Consider the following 16268-nt stretch of genomic DNA (forward strand, 5'->3'; position numbering starts at 1 on the left):
CAGGTTGCTGAAAAGTGCCTTTCCTGAAGCCACCGCTGCTTGGATTTCTGTCTAGGGCCGCCTCTCTCTGCCCCTCGCCCCCCTCTCTTTTTAATTCGGCGTTGCTTGCGGTTCGTGCCCTGACGGCAACTCCTCCAGCCTTGCCCCCCCCTTTTTTTTGCTCCCCACTTACACGCAGTTCGCTCAGCCATTTTATTTTTTTTTTCTTCCCCCGAGTATGTAGCAAATATTTAAAAGAAAAGAAAGAGGAAAAAAAAATTCAGACGTCCTTTTGCTCGTTTTGATGCTCGCGAACCGTAATTTTTAGAAGCAAGAAATAGAAGGAAAAAAAAAAACAAACCCGAAGTTTTCTCCCCAAGGACCGAGACCATTCCACAAACTGAAGTGCTGCCAGCAGCATATGCTTTTTGCAAGAATAATTGAAACCATTAACTGGAGAGCACAGAATTCTTTTGAAAGTCTGCCAGTTATTTGCAAGTAACTTCGGCAGTGGCACAAAATATAACACTTATATTTTAACTTCTACAATTGCACTTTTAGGAGCTGGCCTCTAATTTGATTTTCAGTTGTTCTGATAAGATTTCTATTTTATGATTGGCTTTATGTTTAATTCTTGTTTAAACAAACACGATTTGACTTAAATGAAAACCTAAGTGCTGATGAATAGGAGTTCTACCAAAGCAACAAGTTAGTTATTTCTTCACGTTTAACTTGAATTCACTTTTTTACCCTTTTTTTAAAAAAAAAAGAAGAAAAAAAAAGATCAGCAGTAAATATTGCCCTGAAGAAGGGTGCGATTGCTTGCATTTTAATTTTTGTTTTTTAATATGGCTGTAAACGTTTCCCTGGTTCGTGATACAAAATGGCTGACGTTAGAAGTGTGTCGAGAGTTTCAGAGAGGTACTTGTTCTCGGTCTGATGCAGAGTGCAAGTTCGCCCATCCGTCACGGAGTTGCCATGTGGAAAATGGTCGAGTTATTGCCTGCTTTGACTCCCTAAAGGTGAGGACTGTCTAACGCGTGCATTACCTAAGCTCACTTGCTTTTCCTTCTCTTCTGAATGGCTCGGCGTGCTGGGGTGTGGGATGTGCAGAACAACTGTTTATTGCTCTGTTTCTGCAGGGAGGATGCTGCTGGTGCGGGATGTAGCTCCTGAAATCTAGGCTGAGTCTGACATCAGGTGCAATTGCCTGGAGTGCCAGGCATTGCAGGGAGAGAGGATTTTATCCAGAGTATTTTCCGATGGTAGCTCAGGTCCGATATAGCTGTCCTCGAAATGGAGAATGCACGTTGTGGGCAGCAAATGAAACTGAAATGAGAAAAGTAGAGAACTGAAACCCAGTGCTTTAATTTGTGTCCAGAGCACATCGGCTGCGCATTCGGTGCAGGGATCTGAAATGTGCTTTTAATGAGCAGAAATGAAAGCAGCATTTTAAGATAATGAATCAGCTTTATGTGTGTTTCCTGGAGACAGAGTCGCAGATGCACTCTAACGCTGTCCTGTAGATGAGGAACAGCCAAAATATTTGGAGAGCAGCGCTCCCAGAAAAAAGGGCGTTGGGAAAATGCTTTCTGCAAGGGACATGCAAACATGATGGCTCTGCTAGGCCTGCCTGATTTACAGCTGAGCCTTTTTGCTAGTGCTTATCTTTGCAGAACAATTTTGCAGGCAGTAAATGGCTCTTGGTTACTTGTCACTATTGGAGCTCCAGGGGTGACTTTCAAAATTTACCAAATAGCTGGGGTCTGAGTTGGGGCGGGAGGATGGGGGGCTCACAGGAGGGAGAGGTGAGCATCTCTGTTTGGGGTTGCTTCACTGTGGTTCTTGGGAAAGGAATGTCCACTTTTTTTTTTTCTTTTTCCCAAAAGTGTGGCTCCTAAAAGGTGTTTTAAGTAGGGTGGTAAAAACCCTGAGACAATATGGGTAACTGATTGCTTTTGAGAGCTCTTGGCGTTGTATTTTATGTTTTGATCGAGTAATTAACCTGTTTGAGTTCCTAGAAGGAATCTGGTAAATTTTACAAGCTTAAAAGTTTTCCCTTGAACTTCAACTGTTGCTTGAAAAGATTTGGATTTATTTGTATGAATATAACGAGTAACAGAACTGGTGGAATTATGTATGCACAGGTTCAGACTGGGGCTGGATCCAGTCTAACATGGATTTACCCATTTTATTACTGTTTGTGGCTTCTTCATATTTTGACTGCTGTTCCCTTTTACCAAGAAGCTCAAGCTTCCTATTTGCATTCGGTTTTGTTCTTTTTAATCTGATTATATGCAATGAGTCTTAGTTATACAGTGACTTTCAAATGTTCATTTGCATTGCTGGTTTGCTGACAGTGAGAGACAAAAATATTTTTATCGGAGGGAAAATAACTCATGTTCTTTATGCCCTTGAAACTTTTGAATTGTAGCCAGTGGCAGTGCAGATACTTTGAATGAAAGATTAATATGTTTACATTTTATAGCATTTATTTGTGAAACGAAAGGAGTGCTCTCATGCTGTGTAGGGTAGTACCATGCCCCTTGCAGAACTTGCCTAGTGTTTGCAGCGTCCTGGGGAGATGTCCCCTGTGCAGCCACCCAGCTTGGCTCAGCTCTGAGCTGTGCTGTAGTCCAGTGTCACCTGGTGGGTGACACTTCCCCATGTCTGTTTGTGGCGCAGTGTCTGCAGCATGCTCAGGCTCTCTGTGCCGACCCTTCTCCGCACAGCTGGGGCTATGAGATGTGCAGGACCAGGTCTATGGGTAGCTGGGGTTCAAATCCTACCCACTGGCACAAACAAGCACTTCTCCTGCTTCAGCAGCGGGCAATGAGATGGGGAACACAGTGTTGAGAATGCAAAAGAAATGCCAAAGGAGTAGGGTATGATCTTCTACAGCTCAGCCTGTTTCCCATGTAAATGGCTGTTAAATAATGTTCTTGTTGCAGTTTCCTCTTGACACAGTAGCAGATGCCCAGTATGTGCTAGTTAAGTGGCCTGAATTTTCCAGGGAACAGATTTTCTAGATTTTTCAGGCTTAGGAAAGCCTTGTGGAGGGCCGACAGCTCTGCCTTTGGGAAGTAGACCAGGAGGAGAGGTCAGACTCTGCCGAGCACTTGGCCAAGGGTTGATGATGGGACTGTTTCTGCACCCCACTTCTCAGACAAGAAGGGGGTCTTGGAGTACTTCCTTCCTCCAGACCCACGGATCAGGTAGCTGTCACTGGGCATAGCCCCAGTTCTGCTGTGCCGTGGAGAGGTGCGGTCTCCAACGCTGCAGCCTGTGTGTGTGCGTACACCATGCGTTTTGCAGTGGAGATAACCGCCCTGGTGACTAAACTCTCGAACAATGGTCTTTCTGTTCTTGAACTGGAGCTGGGCTTGCAAAGCCCTGTTTGCAATAGTGTCAAGGGATTCGTGGTCATAACGGTGGCCTCCCTTACTGGTGACGAGAGAGATGTTACATTCTCAGACCTGTTAAGAAGAGGCTTTACTTGCCCGTCCTGTGGATGTCTTTGTGCGCTCGGCCGCTGTTTCCCTCCGACAGCTGTTGAACACTGACCCTCTCTCCTGTGGAGGGCTCGATAGCTGCTTAGTGCTCTTTTCATCTTTTCACGCCCTGCATTAGCAGAACATCTGTGTTGCTTTATTGGAGACAGGATATAGGATGCTTGCAGCTAATAAGTTTTCCCCTTGTCTTGCAGTCGCCCAGGGCTTTGTTCAGAGGTTGCTTATCTGCATCCATTGTGTAGTGCAGTTGCTTGTGTTTTTTTCTCACAGACCTCTTAAGCCTGAACAATGCCTTCATACAGGAACTTCTGATAACCCAGCATACAATGGTTTTACCTCGCTGGTCAGGTCATGCACAGCATCTATATGCTTACTGCATCTCACTTTTTTCTTTTTTTTTTTCCCCCTCAATCTCATGTAGCGGTTCTGCCTCTGTTGCAGTGGTAAGAGCAGTAATGCTTTCAGAAGCAGTCAGACTGCCTCAGTGTGGGTTGTTTCACCGGTGAATGTGTGCTACCTGTAAGCTTGTGAAGAACACGCAGGACTCCTGAAGGTAATGGGGGGCCTTCACTGGTGCTCGGGTGGGGTTCACCAGGGCATGCTCTGCAGGAGCGTTGTGTCGTTGCGCAATGCTTTGGTCGTGAAATACTGGGTCGTAATTAGGTTGGAAGTGCAGGACTGGATCTTGCTGTCTTGAGCTGCGGTTCTTCGAAGGGGGAGGTTGCACATTTGTAGGCAGCAGAAGGAACCTTTCTCAAGCAGATTGATAGGAAACTTAAAAATAGTTCCTTGTGAGAAGCTGTTCACAGATTTGAATCAGATGCCAAGAGAACTCTCATTCTATACTCGCGCTTCCCCCCTCATTATTCTGGAAGAACAGTGTTGTCTGAATTAATTTGTGTGAATGGGAGGCTAAGCTGCACTGCTTTGTGGAGGGCAGTGCAGAGGCGCAAGACCCAGCTGCCGCTGGGCCACCCCCCTTCCAGAAGTCACCACAAGGGCTGCTGGGCAGCAGCCAATGCTCTGTGGTACCTCCTAGGCAGGTCCCATGGCACCTCTGAGATGCTTTGAGCAAAGGAGAGAAGTGTACTGTCATCGCTGTAAACCCACATGGCCTTTGGGTACATTCATCAGCTGCTCTCCTGGGCTTGGTTGGTGTGTTCTGTCCCGTGCATAGCTGGTGCTTTTTGCAAGGGTCAGGAAACAGTTTGCTGGCTCGTGGAAATTCATACAAAGACTTGTTGTGGCACTGTGGTGGGCTGTCTGCAAGTGCTTATCAAGTCATTAACCTTCCTATTCAGGCTGGATCAGGCAGGCTCGGTATGAGGCTGTGTGATTCTTAATTCCCTGGCCAGCAAATTGTTAGTTGTGTTCTTAAGTTTCTAAAGATGTCAGCAAGGAGGAAAGCATCATCTTTGGTCACTAGAACCACTAATGGAGCAGTAAGCTGAGAGATGGGGCATTAGGACACAGTGATGTATTATATAAAAATATGTAGGTAATGCACACCAGGTGTTCACAGAGGCTTTGATTTATATTTCTCACAGTTTGGGTATCTGCACTATGGACTCATGGATTAAAAAAAAAATTACAAGCCCGACTTTGTGACGTGTGGTGTGTTTTGTTTTTTTTTTAAATTTGCTTTATGAATGTAGATGTTTCCATATGCAAATCAAAGTTTTGAAGAGCGTTTTGAAAGACAGAAAATAGTGTGGTGAAAATTTCAGGGGTATGATTTTGACTTTGGGAGGTCTAATTTAAAAAACATCGTTAAGCTATTGCGTGTTTCAAAGCAGTTCTATATTTGAAAAAAAAAGGCGAGTTGTCTGTGAACAGGCATAAAATCAAGAGTTAAAAGTACAGTTTTGTCTAAATTGTCTGTTTTCTAAAAGAAGTGTTATTATCAGTAATAGTATGCAAAGTCCCATGGCAATCTAAAAAGTTCACTGTGCTTAGGCAATAAACGTACCATATGATCTTGAAATTGGTGTACCTGAGGCTGTTCCTTATAGTTTTCATGCTAATTTGTACCTGTTTTATGCTGACTTCACTAGAATTATTTCTGACTGTTACTGGTTTGCAATCAAATCTTTTTTTTTTTTTTAATTGAAATAAACTCCAAACTAGGAAACAACTAAAAACACCCACTAAACTTAGCATATGGTTACGCTTTTACAGAGGAAGAAGAAAGCAAACAAAGCCATAGAGATATTTTTGGAGACACTCTGACTGCATGTCTCAGCTCAGTGTAATGGAGATGCAAATAAACCAGAAGAACAATGTTTAGCCAACTAACCTTTGTAAGAAATCTTCACTTTTCCATTGGTCATTAAGGCACTTAACCTGCATGGCAATAGCATTTGGCGATGAGAGGTAGATATGCAGCAGCTTTCTGCCTTGTCTGGATGCTCATGTGTCTTATGGCACATCATAAGTGCTTTTTATAACTACTGAATCAAACACTGAAAGTCAAGGAAAATGTATTTAGACTCAATTTTATTTATAAGAACTGTTGCTATTGTATTTCTCAAAATAGAGTGGTACTTCAAGGGGAATAGGAGAGCTCATGGAAAAAAATAATATTGAGGCCTGATCGCTTCTTGTCTATGGGTTACAAGCAGCTCCACGTTTTCTCAGCTTAATTTAATTGGCCCACATGCTGTGTATACTCTCTGCAATGTCTCCAGAATTTTTTTGGCACAGCTGTGGGATGGAGACTACTGATGGAGGTGCTCACCTGGCAGTGCCTGTGGCTGAGCACCTTCCAGTGTCTGGACTGCAGATGCTTTCTGTTGGGTTCAGGCTGGTTACTTGGATGGTGCGTAACCTCCCTAGGCATGTTCAGCTTTCCAGGGAAAAGATATACCTTGTTGCTTTAATCTGCCTAGCTGATCTTTCTGTAGGACAGAGGTCTGTGCAGAGCATGTTTGCTTTATTTAGCATTATCCATAGGTTTCTCTTGTGTCCCAGCAGTGTCGCTTCATTTATCTGTGACTTTTTGACAGCTGAACCATGACAGATGAGCACTGGTGAATCTTGCTCTTGTGGTTTAAAAGGTTGCTGCCCTGTGCTGTCCCCTTGCTTCTCTGTTGCAGGTTACTGCCTCTGCAACAGGGTTAGCAGGAGGACAGAGCGACTTAGACGCTGAATATGAAGTCCAGCGTCTGAGCTGAAGTCCCCTTGGTCCTCACTCTGCGTGGAGGTGTTGGGTGATGAATGCATGTAACTGGAAACAGGCTGGTGTTACCTGGTGACTCTGCTGCAGGAACAGCAATAGACAGCAAGGGGCAGGAAGGTCTTACTCATTGCCAGCCATTTGCAAAGATGTAAGGCAGAGTCCTTGGCAGGAATTCCTTGTCTATGCTTTAAAGCAAGCAGGTGATTTTTGAGGCATGCTATGGAGGGAGAAGAGGTTGGCCCAGTCCTTATCTCTGCTGGTTCTTTCTGCAGCTGAACAGCCTCAGCAGAGAACACTTTATCTTGGCCTTTACATTTCCAAGGATGTGTGATTTGTAAAACGTGGTGTTGTCCAGGGGTAACATGGCAAGAAAGGTGGGATGTCCGTAGGTTTCCTGGTGCGTAGTCTAGTTCTGGTGCTACCCTGGAGGGATGCTCCCTTCTCGGCTCATGGCTGGAAGAGTGGAGGAAGTCCTGGGAGTACTGTGTAGCTCTGATGGAAACCATGAGAAGTGAGCCCGTCCCAGTATATAGGGCTTCTTGGGGACTCCTGGAGATATGAGCTGGAGGGGGCCACACTGTTAACTGCCAGTCAGTCGGTACAGAGGTTGCTGCCATCAGTGCAGAGGTGGGTATTAAGAGCCTGTGAGGAAGCTTGCAGGGAGTTGTCTGAAAGGAAATGCACTCTAAAGCTGTCAGTGTGACACTTGTAGTAGTAGCAGTAGTTAAATACTTGGAGTTTGCATTTTCTTAATTGATTAGGCTTGGACAAGTTCCTCCCGAAAGTGTTGGTCCCTCAAATGCCAGATTGGCCTACTTAACAGACCTCAGACTCTTACTCATGTGGAGGGTGGATATTAGATGACTTTGGCTATGATTCCATCAGGCTCAGGCTTCAGGTATTTGCTTTGCAGTGGATGCTCGGCAAATCTAAGCATCTGTGTTGCTTTCCCCTTCTAAAGCTGTAGGACTGTTGTACAGGCTTGGTCAATGCGAACACATTCATCAATTAATAGAGATAACAGTGAAAGTCACTTCTGAACACTTTTCTCCCTGTCTGGTATGTTTTCCTGTGGAGAGGAATATGTCTCTTCCCACTATCCTCTCCCACCTCCAGTGGATCTGTTACATTGTTCCTCGTCTGACTCCTTTGATGGCACAAGGCAACGTGACTCTTCCCCTGCCCGTTGTGTGGCATTGCTGAAGCCAGGCCTGGGAGTGAGAGTCTCCAAGGCAGTCGTCTTGCCCTCGGGGTGACTTTGGCCTGATGAGTATCAAAGCATCGGTGGGGAGGGACCCTGGTGGGTCTTTGGCACCCATCTTGTGCTGCAAGGTGAAGTCATTGGGACTCTTCTGCCTTCCCATGGACACCTGTAAGCAGAGTCTCTTGGCAGCCCTCCTGGAGGGCCTGAGGGGTGGGCAGCCCCCACTGGGGTGAGCCCGGGGTTTGACTCATCAGGGGGACACTGAACTGATCTCCTGGCTGTGGCAGTGCACCGTCACAGGGTAACACCAGATCTGGGCTTGCGTTTGTAGAAATGTCCTCTGAAGGTCTTTTCTTTCTGAACGTGGAGAGTACCTTCTGTGCCCCAGACCTCCTGACTCCACGTATCTCTTGAGGGCTTGCCTGCATAGGAGCAGATGCCTTTGCTGTTACCTGATGTTTGGGGGTCCCACTCTCATGCGTGGTGTCCCTGGGTCAGGTTCAAGAGGCTGGCAGAGGTGTGGGTACAGGCTGGCATGTTGGGAGGCACTGCCGGTGCAAGGGGCAAGCACAGGGCCACCGTCCTTTTCTTTATTCCTGCAGCTAATGAATTTATTACAGCTTTTCCTTAGGCCTCAGACTTTGTGTGCATTTTCCCTTGAATGTGTTGGAAAGCAGAATGTGGCCACAAATTTGTCCTGAGACCGCACTTTGGAGGCCAGCCTCTTCGGGAGACCGGCCAAGTAAATTCAGCAGTGGGGTTTTCTTGCCAGCCTCACCTCGCCTCTCCTCACCAGCCAGCCCTGGCAATGTAGGGCCTCTGCTCCTGTCTGCAGCTCCCGATGCCCTGGTCTTTTCCCTGTGGTGTGAGCAAACCACCATCCCCAAAGAATAAAGCCAGCAGCATTTGCATTATTAATATCAGCCAAGAGTAACGTTGGTTTTCTGGTTGGGAAGATGATGGTAAAGTGCTGACTGCTGCTCACACTTGCCTAAAAAAGCAGGAGAGAAATTCTTTTGGGATGTGACTCTAAACCCTTCTGAGCTGCTGTGTGTGCTTAAGCAGATACATTCTGAAACCTTTTATGGGCATATTGCGATGTTGCACGGGCCGTGGCATGCCATCTCCTGCTCCTGAGGCTTACTTTCCCTTTTTTAAGGGCAAAGCCCTCCAGACTGAGGTTCCAGTTCTGCGAAATACTTAAGCCTGCTTTTAAGCACTGTATAATTCCTGTGGGCAGCAAAGAGCTTCTTGTGCTGAAGTGAGCTGTTGCATCAGGTTTTGAGAGAGGGAAATGGTCTTCTTGGCCATTCTCCAAAGGGGGAGAACTGCCTGTGGTCATTTCCTCTGCCACCTTTGGCTGTCCACCTCCACCTGGAGGTTGTGGTCCCACCAAGTCTGCTTGGATCTGCAAGCAGAAGCTCTGTGCCTGTGACCCAGTTCAAATGCAATGCAGTGCTCTGCAAGCCCCGGGGGTTTCCTCTGCACTGGGAGGAGGGAGATGGGGTGCTGAAGCCCAGCTAGCAAGCTGCGGCAGCACTTGCATTTACCCTTGCATGGCTGTGAGTCAGAAGTTGGCCAGGGGAGCACAGAGGGGTGTGTGTTTGTACGGTAAGCTCTGGCACCTCAGTGGGTGCCATGTTGCAAGCTATGGCACTGCCAGATCCACCTGGGGAAGGAAATTCAAACTTTACATCTTCCAGGACTGATCTACAGCAGTAGCTAACACTGGGATTCAAATAGATACCCCAAACCTACAAGCCCCTATCCCTGGACAGAGTTTGGGGCAAAGAAGATTGTTGTAAACATGGAGCCACACTTGGCCACTGTCTTGCTGCTGTGTCAGTGAAGCTACCTAGCTACTTCTCTTGCTCATGATTGCATTAGCCCAGCGAAGCCAGCTGGGGAAAAGGTGGTGGAAGATGCCTTCGAGGAGAATGACTCTGAATGAGCATGTGGAGTTGGTGGATTTCTTCAGCGGCGTAGCATCAGTTTGATGTAATCCCTTTGCTGACAATAGCTTTCTGCCACTTGGTTCACCCATCTGAAGGAGGGTGCAGTAATGTGCACTTAAGTAATTGAGCTGTTTGGAAGCCTTAAATATAAACAAGATGTACCAGGCTTTCTGGAGACCCCATCATCTGACATGTCACACAGAGCGTTTAAATAAGTGGTTAGATTTCCAAGTGAGGAGCTGAGCTCTTTGAAAATCTGCCCCTATAAATATTGTTATGCTGATATTAAATGCTTTGAGGCACTTGGGTGAATGTTGCCCCATACAGGCACAGTTTTTCTTATGGCTTATTAATGTTGTTTTACTGCTGTTCATAAAACGGCAGAGAACGAGGCACTGACCCCCTTCCTTGCCCTGTGTAGCCTCTCACGCTACGTCTGATGATGGCCTTTTGATTAGAAGAAAGGCCAAGGATTTGGAAAACTGGGTTTCAAAGCCATGTGATGATGCAGGCTGCTTTAAAGTGTTGTAATGTCAGTCTCTGTGCCTAATTGCACTTTTTGACCTCACAGGAGCAGTACAAAGAAAATGTCTTTGAAGGCTGAGTGGAGCTGAGCTACTGTAGTAACAAGACTCTGGGTGTTTTAGACAGATGTCCTAACTGAGTAAGCATTTCAAACCCTGGCTCCTTCTAAATGAATAGCTATCAAACATAGTTAGTTCTAATGTGAGCTTACCTGTCTGTTATGAACGCTCCCTCTCCTGTAATGGCAATGAAAATATTCAAATTAACCATAGCTAACGTGTTAGGATAGTAAAATCTTTCTGCTGTGCATGCGGTAGGAAGTACATGGCACAAAAGTAATGCTGATCTCTGCTCCCAGGAGCCTTGGCGCTTTACTTCTGACTCTCTGAACATCTGGTTAGTGTTTGGCCTTGGTTTTGGGGTTTTGTGACGTGGTTACTTGGTGTCCCCGCCATCAGAGCAGTTGGAGGCTGTGATGCTGAAGTGGTGGGTTTTTGACCTCTAACTCTATGTTTTTACCTCCTCTATCTGAAGCCAGCACCTGAGCATGGCTCTGTGTTGTTCTCTGCGTGCTTGAGCTCCAAGATGGAAAGCTGGGAGCTGGAGGTACCTTTCTGCAACATTTAGCTTAAAGCTGTGGGGAAGGTGCATATTCCTGGGAGGGGACAGTTGGCTTGCTGGGACATGATCATACTCAAACCAAGCAATTCCCCAAGTTTGTAGTGAAATGTTACGGCAGATGGCCCGCTTACAATGCGGGATATTATTAGAACTATGATCAGTGCTAATAAGGTCATTGGCAGCGGGGGAGGAGGTCTGTGTCTGACCTTGTTTGAAAGGTGGCAGCCTGTGCTCTGGGGGAGTTTTTCTCTTGTAAGAGTGGAATGTGGATGTTTAAAACAAGCTACTTTGTTTATTAATCTGCCTGCACAGTAAAGAGAAAGACCCACTGCCCAGACCAGCGTGCCTCCTGCAAGGATGCTAGGGATGCTGCTGGCCCCCACCCCTTGCTGGGGTGGCTGCGCAGAGAACCATTAAAAAGTGGAGATGAATTCTGCTTTAATTAACAGTCCTGAGAGTGAGAACCAGGAGCAGTTTAGCTAGTCCTGCAGAACGGGTATGGTGTCACAAGGCATTGCCCAGTCAGATGGCTGGTTAGTGGTGTGCATCGAGTCTTACCGTGCCTCTGAACATACTTAGCTGAACATACTCTGCATTAACACAGCACTTACTTTTAGCTGGTCTCTCCTACACAGGTATCAAAAAAAGCCCTAAAACAACCACTACAGACAGGAGTGTTGGGATCAGCTGAGTTGCATTAGTGATGCCAGCATCTCTGCCCAGCAGTACCCACACCAGGTTTTGATGAGGATTTAAGCCATTAGCCCGAACTGTGCTGCTTTAACTGTATTTGTCTCCTTACTTCTGCTTTGAGTGAGCAGCTCTGGGTGCTTATTGAGCGAAAACAGCTTTCAAACAGAGGGGCAGTTGGGAAAGCATGGAGTATCTAGCTGGGATGGAGGAGATGGCCAGGGGCAGCACAGACATGGCAGTGCTGCAGCCAGCCTGCCTGAGAGCGCAGCCGTCATTAGACAGCGCTTCCTTAAGTCCTTATTATCCGCAGGGGCACGGCTGGTGCTGGGAACAGTCACACGGAGATTAGGTCCTTAAAGAGCCCTGCTACAGCCGAGTAAAGTTTGAAAACAAAACCTCAGTGTGTAATCCTAACCGTGCTGGCTGATCCCACTGACTGGCGTTTCTTCCTCTTGCTGTCAGTTCCTGAAGGATCAGAGTGTGAGTAAAGCTTGCTTTCTCGCCGTTAAGTGATTCTTGATCCCGCACGGTCGTTTTGTGCGGTGTTGTGCTGTGTGCAGTGCTTGGGCTCTGCTCCTGGGGTCCCTTCCATGTGGTGCTGCAGATGCTAAGTGCTGAGTTTGGCAGGAGGAAGCGAGAGCCTCGCAGGGTTGGACATTTCAGCCCATGCAATAGCACCTGAGTAGCCAGGGCAGTGGGGAGTTGAAAGCCTGACACGTGGATGAGCCTGCAAGGAGGGCTTTGGCAGGTCATCCAGGTATGGCAGAGGTGGTGGTGTTTGATGTCAGCTGTTAGGAAGGAAAGCGCTTTCCTCCCCATGAGGGAGTCTTGTTTCATAAACCAGTGGATTTTGAAGACAGAGAGTTGTCTTTGGAGGGGATGTCGCTCCTTTGCAAATGCTGTAGGTGAAGGCATTGAAGATGCACCTGGTGCTTTCTGCAGGAGCCCTCCCAAATCTTGCTCCCATGGTGCAAGACTTGCAGCCTTATGCCCTGTTTCTCCTTTCTGCTCTGTTTCCTCCTCCCTTCTGGGTTTATTTGTCCCCTAGCCCTCCTGCAGCTCCCCTGTCCTCTCCGTCCCTGTCGTTAGGTGTGGTGTCTGCAGGGACCGGACAAGGCAACCCAGGAAGTCTCTTGCCCTCCGCCTCTCCTGTTGCTTCAGCAGTCATTTTCATTTCTCGTTGCATCTGCAGATGAAGACGTAATCATCATGGTTACCTCCCAGCAGACTTTGGCTCCCCACTGTGTCAGTCGTGTTGCCTGTAAAGCCTCTGTGGCATGCTGCAGGGTGGGAGCTGGAGCAAGGCAAGCAGGCTGGGTGACTCAGAGGCATTTGGAGTAGGAGAGCAGCCAGGGTTGATAAAAGCAGGACAGGGATGTCTGAAACCTTCACCAAGCTGCAAGAGATGGACTGCGAGGGAAGGAGGTGGGGGTGACTCTGGGGAGGAGCAGAGCGGCTCCCCAGGGCACTCTCCCACGGGATGGGGGAGCTCAGGGATGTGGCAAGGACCCCTGCCACCCATCACTGTCGGCTTTATCAGCATCTGCTGGCTGGCGCAGCGCAGCAGGGCACGGATTACCCTGCAGCACCAGCACAGCCTCCTTGCCAGCTCCGCGTCATGCTTCTGCCACCGGAGCCCTCTCAAACTGCTCCTGCGCCACAGTTCAGAGAGTTGGGGGGGGGGGGGGAGCCCCTTGGGGGCTGAGAGGCAAATGGGCAGGGCAGGATTGCTTTTAGTTAGCGATGCAGAGATGGGAAGGGTAGGCTGCCTGCTGCCGGGAGGCAGGAGCTCAGAAAGCATCAAGGGCATCGCAGTTGCAGCTCTGCAGCTGCAGCAGTCCAGCACGGAGTGGCTGGCATGCAGTCTCGGTGTTGCTGAGGCTTCCCCTAGCCACCTGGGGTTTTTCCACCAACTCTGGTGTATTTAAACTGAAAACTCTTCAGGCTGGGACTGTCTCATTCTGTGTTTGGGTAGTAATTGGAGAAGGACCCTGAGCTGTAGCATCGATGAGTATTTGTATACCCACAGCCAAAAATCCCCTGCTGCGGCCTCGCACGATAAAGCACAGATTGAATTAAGAGGATTTTCGTTGTTGTTGTTTTGTATTTCTCTGCATGGGTTTTTTGAAGAGTCCACAGTAATGTAAAATCTTTAGAAGTCTTTACTTGGAATAGAGCTCACATTAGCTAGGACAGAAATGCCACTGAAATTTTTTTGTTGTTGTTTTGATTGTACTAATTCTCGGAGAATGATTTTAAGCATCCTGTTGGAGTTTAGCCAGCCAGAGGAAAAGTGTTAGCACTTTCCTTAATAGTCCTTCTTTCTTTGTATCAGAGGTACTTGCACAAAAGTTTGTGCAGGGATTTCCGCTGGAGCCCTATCAGAAGTCCATCTATCTTGGTTTAAGCGAGTGAGAGCATTTTTTCCAGCCGGGTGTTCGCTGACGTCGGCACCGGTCGTGCTGCATTCCAGACTCGCTAATGACACTGGAGCTTCTTTGCAGCTACTCCTCTCACGTGGATGGAGAGGCTGCAGATGTCCTCAGGAAAGGTCACTCTTCCTTGCAGAAAAAAATATCTCCTAGCCTGATCTGGTATGGGCCCATCTCACCTAAAGCAAATGAATGCATTGCAGCTGACTCATCCTGGCAGCACCCGATCAGGGTAGTGAAAAGTCTATTTCTTGTTGCCCTTTTAGGAAGGGATTGTGCTGTGTCTGAAGGTATCTCTTATCTCTTGTCAGTGGCAGAAGCGGAATACATGGTCAGGTGTCTGCCTGCCTGCCTAAGGAACTTATGTTGTCAAGACTGCTTTCTAATAGAAAGCAGACTTTAAAAGCTAATCCTTGCATTCCTCCTCGTCTACAAAAGGTTGAGCATCAGGCGGTCTGTACTGCACCAGTGACCGGGACACGGATAAGCAGCTCGGAGTAGAAGTTGAGGGCAGGAGTTTGGAAAGCAGAGCAGTAATATGGAAAGGGCAGAAAAAACCCACAGTAATTTGATCAGTTTGCTTTTTGTGACTGAAGCCTGAATAAGCAAGCACGTCCACATGGATATGCTTTAGTTGTGTCTACCTCCCCCAGCTTTTCTCTTGTGCTCTCAAACCTAAATAAGTGAATCTGGCAGTTATTAAAAACACAAACTCCAAAAACTCAAGCAAATGAAACGAAAGCCCTGATCCATTCCATTCCTGTTGGTCTGCTGGGACAGACGGACAGACGGACACACATGCACGCACACACATGACACATTCCTTTCTTCAGCTGTTCTGGCACTTATACCAGTGCCACTCAGAGGAGAATTTAGGTCAGGATTTCAGGCAGGGCAAAAGTTGCATCCTGCAGGAGAAAGTGGATACATCCACCCAGTAAGGCTGTACAACCTTTTCAGTCTCCTGTCCTACAGCTCGTTACAGGACAGGGAACAGATCTAATCAGCAGCTACATGGAATTAACCTTTCAGCATCTGAAATCATGGTTTCTACAAAATGCATTATCTGTTAATCCCCATTCCTGGCATTATATGGAGAAAACAGAACTCTGTTTCTAGATTTTGGGGTCTTAGGGCTCTACATCATGCAGTGACTGAATTCTGGGTTTGTAGGTCAGCGTGGAGTACAGGGTGAGCAGAAAGCCTCCTTGAACAGGCTGCCTTGCAGCCTCCATGTTGACTCATGTCCTGGGAAGGGTTTATTACTTGACTGTGCGCCGTTAGGAACAGGAGCGTGCTTTGGCTGGGTGCGGTAAGGAGTGTGAATCTGCACAGACCATCGTGAGACTTGATAACAGACTGGGGGGAACAGGGGTCTGCAATGAGTATTGTAATGAGGACAGGTAGAAGTTTTGCTCTGGCTGAGGCTGTTTTAATAAATCCATCATAATTTAACAGGTTTTCACATACTGGCACAGAATTTGTCATCCTGTCTGTTAAGGCTGGCTGCCTGTGTGGTACTTGTGACTAGTGCATGTGAACTGTGGTTAAATATGTCCCCCTGCTTGCAGTTTTATCCCAGAACTGTGTTATTGTAAAATTCTTCTTTTGCCCATAGAGTTGGCAGTGCATTATCTTTTGGCATTGCAAGTGCATCATGTTTACCTCCATGGAAAAAGGCCTGTCCTGTTGCAGCTGCAGCTTGCTGCGCTGCTCGGTGGGCTCAAGTCCTAGCAAACATTTACACTGCCTTAACCTCCCTCTCACTTGAGATGGTAGCAAAGATCAGGCACATATCTGCTTTCTAGTGCCAGGCACTTCTTAAAGAACACTTCTGATGGTGTTTTCTTAAAAGAAAAATCCCCTCTGTGACTTAAATGTGCATACGTTACTGGCTGTAATAACACGGTAAAATAGATCAGTCTGCAAAAGCTAACTGAGGTGGAATATTTGCCTAGGGCAAGGCAGGCTTTCTTTTTGTTTGGTTTTTTTCTTTGTTTGTCTTCCTTCCTTTCTCTTCAAGCCTTGCTGCCTCCTAGATGGAGGGCTGTGATTCAATGTCGCTTGGCCTGGATGCCCTCTTTGGAAGCCAGGGCCTGTGTGAGATGTGTGGTCCTTGCCTGCTGTGCTTAGCAGGCTGCAAGAGCTCTCTTGAAAGGTGCTTTTTGT

General features: G+C 47.3%; 1 protein-coding gene across 4 annotated transcripts in view; it reads left to right on the plus strand.

The window, feature by feature from the left end:
* The window catches only part of MBNL3 (muscleblind-like splicing regulator 3), an 88306-nt gene that overhangs the window by 32271 nt on the left and 39767 nt on the right, over positions 1 to 16268 (plus strand). For all 4 annotated transcript variants that reach the window (XR_774664.1, XM_010572492.1, XM_010572494.1 and 1 more), the window contains exon 2: positions 4 to 1001. Coding sequence is in view for 3 of the 4 variants with exons in the window: in XM_010572492.1 (XP_010570794.1) it covers positions 828 to 1001 (174 nt within the window). In the remaining variant the exon portion in view is untranslated. The remainder of the gene's footprint in view (positions 1 to 3; positions 1002 to 16268) is intronic.

The sequence above is a fragment of the Haliaeetus leucocephalus genome, unplaced genomic scaffold (genome assembly GCF_000737465.1).
Source record: "Haliaeetus leucocephalus isolate CR32 unplaced genomic scaffold, Haliaeetus_leucocephalus-4.0 Scaffold340, whole genome shotgun sequence".
Lineage (NCBI taxonomy): Eukaryota > Metazoa > Chordata > Aves > Accipitriformes > Accipitridae > Haliaeetus > Haliaeetus leucocephalus.